We start from the raw sequence: 7769 nt of genomic DNA on the forward strand, positions 1-7769 counted from the left end.
GCTTTCTTTCTCCGCCTCTTTCGTTTGGGTCAGGCCTTGGCATTCCTTCCCGCACCTCTGATGCGTGCATTTCCGGTTTTACTTTAAGTAATTGCGCCATGCGGGTTGTGGGTTGGGCTTGCGGTGCGTCGCATTCGCCAATCGCCAACCTCCTCGTGGTGTTTATGGGGGGCGAGCATGCTTCCACGAGTGATAATATTAGTAAAAATGCGCCCCTCTCTTTTCATGTTTTATCCAGTAATTCCATCCGTTTGTGATAATTGCAGAATGCACGTGGCATTTTCCCGCAAAAATGCTTCAAAGAGATCCCGGTGACGGTCATTTCGGAGATTATCCACAGTGGAGGGTTACTGTAACGGGATTACTGCCAGGACTAATGTAATGGTGTTATCCCCCCAAAACTAATCTCTGGGCCAAAATGGCCCAATTTCTCGCGGGAGAATAATTCCTGCAATATAAAGCTAATTATGAAGTGCGAGAGAGAGAGAGAGAGAGAAAGTGAAGCAAAAAAGAACGAAGCAAACAAACTCTGATAAGAACTTCTTATTATTTGAATAAAAAATACATTCATACAGAAATATAACAATTTTGCAAAACAATTTCAAATAATAGTCGTTTTGTTTATCAAGCAAAACAAAGAAAAAATTCTTACAAAAATCTTTTTTTTTTTGCACTTTTTTCTTTTTACAAAGATTCTTTAGACAACAGGGAATTTGTGAAAGAAAGAAAAAAGCGAGAATTAGTGATAGAAAGTGTTGGTTAAGTTGCAAGCGGACGCGAGGCTAGATTAAGGCTCGATTGTCACCTGAATGATATTGGACGCTGTCTCCAGACAGGACGTTCTGTTCATCGCCCCTCGCATCGCGAATTTCGTTTGCCTTTTTTTACAGCAGGCCTCACCGCGGTCAGAACTTGCCGTAACGTCTGATGTCCCTCGAGCAACAGAGCCTGGGTTATCCCTGATAGCGCACCACAGATTGACTAAGTGATTCTCGTCGTTTTTCGTCGTTTTTCGTACACCCCCCCCCCTCCCTTTCCCACCCAAATCCCAGATTTTCTATGTACAACATTTATTATGTAGATATTTACACTCGTTATTCAGCTTTTGGTCCCCTTCCCTGGAAGAACGAAATACACACATATCAAAGATTTATAAATGTTCCGGCGAGGAAGCGGTGAGCGCCTTGGTCTGTCTGCATTTCCGGAACGCTGTCGCAGGGCCTGGAAGCCGCCCCATCCAGACAGGTCAATAGCCGCCCTCCCGAGTCAGCAGTCTCGGCCCTGCTCCATGCCAGTCCATTATCCCAATGCGGCGCAAGGCGGGGCGGGGCCAGGCCGGGCCGGGCGGGGCTTGTTCGTTCCAATAAATCTTTAGGTCCTTTAAAAGCGCGCCGTCTCGGCTGGCAGGGAATATGGCCGCGGCCTGTGACATTAATGCCGAGCAGCGGGATCCGTGTGAGTTATGCAACAGCCTGTACTTTAGCTAATGCAAGAGTGGGAAGGGCCGGGACCATTTACCCCGACGCGCGTAAAAAACAGGAAGTAAAGTCCGTACTACATGGTAGTAAAATATGCTTTTAAATAGATTCGGAAGTAAGTGCTCTATACTCTATACTGAAATTATTTCAAAGCTGTCCTCCGCCTGTCCTGCTTTAACTGGTCGGGGGAGACGGCGAAGGTGCGCGCGTCACGTGAAATTGAGCCTTAATAAAGCATTTCCGCCAGCCACCCCCCGGCCCCGGCGGGCCCCGGCGGGCCCCCGACACACTCGTCTGCTCCACAGGGCACGGTCCCACGCATAAGGCACCATTAAGGCCAACAGTGCATCATCAAGGTTAACAAAAGAGAGAAAAAAAAAATAAGAAATAAAAAGTCAGTCCTCCAGGCGTGAAACGAGCCCCCCGAGAGCAATAGTGGTTTCTCCGGAAGGGCCGGGGGAACGTCTTCGTCTTTCTATCGTCTGTATGTACAACATGGGGACATTTAAACCGTTCATATTTAGCTGCTCTTTATTGGGACCTATTTTCAGTCCGGGTTACAGACGTGGGGGTAAAAGTGGGAACCATGCAACAGCGGTCTGCTATACTGGAGTTATAGTTAATGGCGGGATTGTAAGCACACAGCTTATACGACGGACTACGAACGAGCTTGTCGCGGCGCGGGAACACGGGCCCGCGGAACACATTGCACATCGAGTAGCTGCACCAAACACCAAGAAAAAAAAAAAAAAAAAAAACCCGGGCTCCGCGCCGCTCGGGGCCCGACGCCTCCTTGGGGGCGGAATGCGGCAGGACACCGCGGGCCCTACAGTGTTGCTGACAGGCGGTCGCTGTCACACACACACACACACACACACACACACACACTCCGCTGTCACCTCTCAGGAAGAGGCGTCGCCGCACATGCTCGCTCTTTTTTTTGTCTTTTTTCCTCCTTTTTCCGGAAATACCAGCGCGCCGGTCGTCCAGGAGTCCCCGTCAAAAACACCATGCATCATTCGCTCAGACGTCACTCACTCCCTTTTTTTTTTGGTCTTTTTTTTGTTTTTCTTCTCCCTCCCAGTTTTAATAATCGTCCTTTGCATCTTCTTCCATCCGTGATTTCGACTCCCTCTTGGTCGGAACGCCTTGCGGTAGAGGGTCCCCTGGAGGCACTGGTAAAGGTGCAAAATGGCATGCTTTGGCTGGATCACGCTCTCTCTCTCTCTCTCTCTCGCTCGCCCCCCTTTACTCCTCGGCGCGGGGGGGGGGGGGGGGGGAGGTCAACCACGAGGCTGGTCGGGAGACGACCGGATCTTCTGCTCGCTCACTCGCCCGCCCGCCGCCTCAGATGTGCCTCTTCATGTGCAGGGCCAGGTGGTCGGACCTGGAGAAGCACCTGGAGGGGACGGAGGACAGACAAGTCGTCAGGAGGCTGGTTACCGCAGCAACGGCGCCGGTGCCACCGGCTTTATGTGGAGTTGTTACCTAGGAAACAGATGGCTGACGATGTGAAAGTGTGAAACGTTTTTTCTTTTTTCCCGTTAACTGAGATATGCAAACGAGGACGACCACCTGAGCTCCGCCCCTACGTACATCGGGGGGATGGCGCCGCTGGGGGCGGGGCTTACCTGTCACAGTGGCTGCATTTGAACGGCTTGGCGCCGGTGTGCTTCCGGAAGTGGCGCGTCAGCTCGTCGCTCCTCGCGAAGCGCCACTCGCAGCCCTCCCATGAGCACCGGTACGGCTTCTCACCTGCAGGGGCGCAGACAGGGGCGGGGTTGGCGCAGCAGTGCACACTGGGACGAGCACGGCCTGCATGCAGCATTCCGGCGCGGAGGAGCGGAATGTTGGGAATGTTAGGAATGCCGCGCCCAGGAGCGGCCACGGGCCAGTTGACCTTACGCAGCGCGCCGAGTTAAAGGGCCGAGGGCTGCCCCTCCCAAACGGATCCCTTGGCCCGCGGCAAGGCGCCGCCCCCTGACCCCTCCCCCACCCGGCACATTCCGCGCTGATTAGGTCACACTTCTCCCGTTCAGTCACGCCAGACAAACATCCCGGCGGCGGCCGGCTGTTACACAACCAAACTTCTCCAAGCGGCTCCGGGGCCCAGGATCTCCCGGCGTCCTTACCTGTGTGGGTCCGCTGGTGTGCTTTCAGGTGGGAGCTCTTGGTGTAAACCTTGCGGCAGCCGTTGAACTGGCAGCGGTGGACCCTCCTCCTGCCGTCCGGCGAGGCGTCCCCGCCGCCGGGGCCGCCCGCCTTGTCCGGGCCCTTGCCCGCGGACGGCCCTCCGCGGATTTTCCCCGGCAGGTGCAGCTCCGCCTGGACGCCCGCCCACACCGAGCCCAGGCCCAGCTCCAGGAGCGTCTCCGGCGACGACGGCGGCGTGCTGATGACGGACGAGCTCAGGTGTCCCGCGCCCGCCGGCCCGCCGCCGGCGCCCAGCGGATTCATGCTGAAGCTGTGGGTGGGCGAGAGCTCCTCGGAGCTGTCCGACGCCTCGCTGCTGGCGTCCGAGTTCAAGCTGTTGACCTCCGAGAGGTGGCTGTCCCGACTGTCCTCCTCCTTGATGCCCCGCGGCGCGGGCGCGGCCTTAGCGTTCCCCGACTCGGCCTTGTCCCCGCACGCCAGGATGAGTTTGCTCCAAAGGTCCTCCTGGCTCTCGAACTTCAGGTCCGACGCCGAGACGTAGGGTTCGCTCTGGAGGTAGCGCTCCAGCTCCAGGCACGTCTGATCCGCGCCAAGGGACATACGGGGAGGACAAAAACAAATCGCGTCAACAACCAGGCAGGCGTTTACTACCCATGCAGGTCAGCTGAGGCCGTGCATGCTGGGAGCAGAAGGCTCCAGTGAGACCAGGAAGGGCCCTTTACTCCACAGCGTGACTCACGGCCCTCGCCGCACTCCTTTTAAGGAAGTTGGGAGAACTTCCTCCAGCTCTCGCCACCCCTGGGCCCTCGGCCGGAGACCCGGGGCCTCCCACGGCCCTCTCTCCCTCAGCCAGGGTTAGAACCACACGGGCCTGCAGGTAGGTGCGCACCAGGAGACGCCGTATAACGGGTACGTCATTTTATTACAGGTATAAAAATTTTTTTAAAAAGAGGCTAATTTCTTTTATTTATTATTCTTACTTCTCCATATCGAGAAGTCGCGTAATAATAATAATAATAATAATAAAGACTATGAACGGAGCGTCGTCGCATGAAAACGGGTGCTGGCGGTTTTTTGACAGCCGCTTGACAGGTCGAGCGCCGCGCACCGACGACACGTCAAAAAAAAAAAAAAAAAAAAACAGAAGAATAAAAAAAAAAAAAAAAAAAAAAACGAATTAAAATAAAGTGGGTAAAAAAAGTGGTGCACGTGCAGAAGCGTCCAGAATCGTCGCCGCCTGTCGCGCGTTTTTTTACCTGCTGCCAGTATTCCTCCAGGGACGGGAGCGCCGAGAAATAGCCCGTGTCGTGCACGATCTGCAGCTCCTGGAAAATGCTGCACATCGGTAGAACATCCATGTTAAATCCCAGGAAAGGAGGGCGACTCGGGCACAACTGATGACGGTGACACTGCTGATGGCGCTGAGGTTCTCTCCGCGGTCGGCGCGTCGGCGGCTGCGCGCATTCGGCAGCCCTGCGACTCCGCGCAGGAACGGTGTGAAGTGCGAAGCGCGACGTGCGCCCCGTGGAAACTTCCCCCTCTATTCAAACCTCGCAGCCGGCCTCCCCCCGCCTGGCCGGCGCGACGTTTCAAAGCGGCGGCCAATGGGCGCCCGGCGCCGCCCACCGCGCATATGATCTCACCCGCGCCCAATCGCCGGTCAGGACCCGCCCCCGGGCGCCCGCGATTGGCCGAGGGCGGGACCCGGCGCCGCGCCGCCATTGGCCGGCTATTTTTAGAGCGGTATATAAGCGCCGCTGGTGCGCCGCCGCCGCCGCTGCTGAGTTCGGCCGCGTTTGGTGGCGCAAGTCGCTGCTCGGCGCTCCGCGACGCATCGTCTTCTCTCCTACCCTCCGTCTATCATTTTATTTATTTTTTGCGCATCTTTATTTAATTGGTATTTAATTTGAATAATAAATAAGGGCCTTCGGTTCGTCCACAGAACATGTCTCTGACCACCACCGAGTCTAGAAGAACTTCATGCTCGATCGCGCTAGTGGAAAGTCCTCAGCAGCCCGGCTGAACTCTGCTCTGGATTTGGTCCGGATGACTAAGCCGTGCCTCGTCACTTCTTCCAGCGTACGTGAGCCGCAAGGCCTCATCACCTCCATCCGATTTGGGGTGCAGCGGACGCGCCTGGGCCGCTCCTCTGAATCCGAGCTTCTAACTGGGCCCAGATAAGGTCCACGGTGAAGAATCGCTTGTTGCACGCAACAGGCTGACTCACATCCTGTTGATAGAACCAGTTTGAGTCCCTCTGAATGCCCCCAAGCTCGTGGCTTTACGGCTTTAGAGATACGAAACGAGTGTTTATTAGCGGTATTACTACAGTTGTAACGATTCCCCAGAATGACATAACGCCCTATCGCCGAGTTAATTTACACAGTGGCTGGCCCACCATGTTCACCAGACCCACCAGCTAAAGAGCAATGTGACAAACAACATTTCCAGAACAGAACCGCATTGTTGGGATGCGGCGGGGATGGTCTGGAGCTAACGCCGGGGGAACTAAGCGTCCATTGTGGCTGTCAGCTGGAACTTGCACCATCTGATTTTCGGTCATATGGCGCTTGGTGTCTTAGGACTCGGCCATTTACAGGAATCTCAGCAGTTTGGGGGCTCTGTGATATCTTGCAGTAGGAATAATGACGTTACTTGAAAATCCTCTAGTGACTCGGTGTTTCGCAGCAGATGTTTTCACTCTTGCTCCAGGGGGTGTTTTCTAGATCCTCGTGTAACGAGACCCAGATGATCAATAAATAAAGAAGGTCTGAGATCTGCTTTTAGCACGAGCTCCTCTCCAAAAACAAATGAATTCTGGGAAAAAAGCCTTCATATCTGCTGTATTGATATTACGTTAAACATCTTCCTCGATGCGGTCGATATTTGGTTGGAGTAAATTCTAAAAAGCGATGTCTGAGGTGCTCTTCGGCCACGCGACTGGTCGGTACCTTGCATTTACATTTACGGCATTTACCAGACACCCTTATCCAGAGCGACTTACAGTCAGTAGTTACAGGGACAGTCCCCACCTGGAGACACTCAGGGTTAAGTGTCCTGCTCAGGGACACGATGGTAGTAAGTGGGATTTGAACCTGGGTCTTCTGGTTCATAGGCGAGTGCATTACCCGCTAGGCTACTACCACCCCTATGCGTAGAATGGCGAACTCGCATCCTCCGTTTTTCCGAGGACGACAGCGGCTCTGCGTCGAGGGGGAAGAGGGAACTCTGGGACCAGGCATCCGAAGAATGCGTCTCAGGCCAAGACTGATCCCAGGCCAGTCGCCGTTACCCAATCCCCGCCTCTCCCGGTGCAGCGGACACGGAGAGGAGCCCGGTCGGCCCGGTTTCCTGGACAAGCGAGCGTTGGCGCGCAGGAGGCCGGAGAGGAAACCGCCACTTCGCCACGGAAGTGGACGGGGCTGCTAATTAGGCGCGTGTACTCGTGCGATCGGTGAACGGGGAGACAAGTCCAGAAACGTCAGGCCCGGCCACGGGTCTCCCAGGGAAACCAAGAATTGAGTGGTAGTGGCCTAGCGGGTAACACACTCGCCTGTGAACCAGAAGACCCAGGTTCAAATCCCACTTACTACCATCGTGTCCCTGAGCAAGACACTTAACCCTGAGTGTCTCCAGGGGGGGACTGTCCCTGTAACTACTGACTGTAAGTCGCTCTGGATAAGGGCGTCTGGTAAATACTGTAAATGTAAATGTAGAGAATTTTCTTAGCGGAATAAGAAGCCGTGAGACCGTTCGGAGAGTCCAACGCGGATTTCATGCCCCGATCCGGCGGCCCCGTTATTTATCGCTGACACACGAGTGCAGAGCCAATATTTTGCTTCCTGTAAATTATCAATAAATAATTCTTTTTTTTTTTTTTGTACGTTTGACAGAGACACATCGCCTCTCGCCGCAGCCTCAAAACAATCTCCAGAGCTTAAATAAAATGAAAATAAAGTAATTGATTGAAAATCAATGCGCCACATCTATCATTTAGGGCGCAGGGGAGAGAGAAGGGAAGGAGGGGGGGGTCGATATTCGCTCTGATTGAACAGGTCATAAATCAGGATCGTTTCGCCGGGCCACGCCGGCACGTGGAGGAACGCCCGGCGAGTTCCGGGACGGGGGGAGAGGTCA

The 7769-nt window shown here is 54.6% G+C and overlaps 1 protein-coding gene across 1 annotated transcript; it reads right to left on the reverse strand.

The window, feature by feature from the left end:
• Positions 1-528: 528 nt before the first annotated feature.
• klf6a (Kruppel like factor 6a) lies at positions 529-5211 on the reverse strand. The gene is made up of 4 exons (XM_028970358.1): positions 4889-5211; positions 3611-4211; positions 3110-3233; positions 529-2877 (listed from the first exon to the last, which is right to left on the reverse strand). Exons 1-4 carry the CDS (start codon positions 4988-4990, stop codon positions 2826-2828), a joined length of 879 nt encoding a protein of 292 aa, XP_028826191.1. The 5' UTR covers positions 4991-5211; the 3' UTR covers positions 529-2825.
• Positions 5212-7769: the final 2558 nt, after the last annotated feature.

The sequence above is a fragment of the Denticeps clupeoides genome, chromosome 2 (assembly GCF_900700375.1).
Source record: "Denticeps clupeoides chromosome 2, fDenClu1.1, whole genome shotgun sequence".
In the NCBI taxonomy this organism is placed as follows: Eukaryota; Metazoa; Chordata; class Actinopteri; order Clupeiformes; family Denticipitidae; genus Denticeps; species Denticeps clupeoides.

Bases quoted from the DNA above. Each gene is read 5' to 3' on its own strand.
- klf6a (XM_028970358.1), bottom strand. From the start codon at position 4,990: ATGGATGTTCTACCGATGTGCAGCATTTTCCAGGAGCTGCAGATCGTG. The intron at 4,212-4,888 runs GTAAAAAAACGC...GGCGCGGATCAG, and splicing joins TGGAGGAATACTGGCAGCAG to ACGTGCCTGGAGCTGGAGCG. The intron at 2,878-3,109 runs GTAAGCCCCGCC...CGTCCCCTCCAG, and splicing joins AAATGCAGCCACTGTGACAG to GTGCTTCTCCAGGTCCGACC.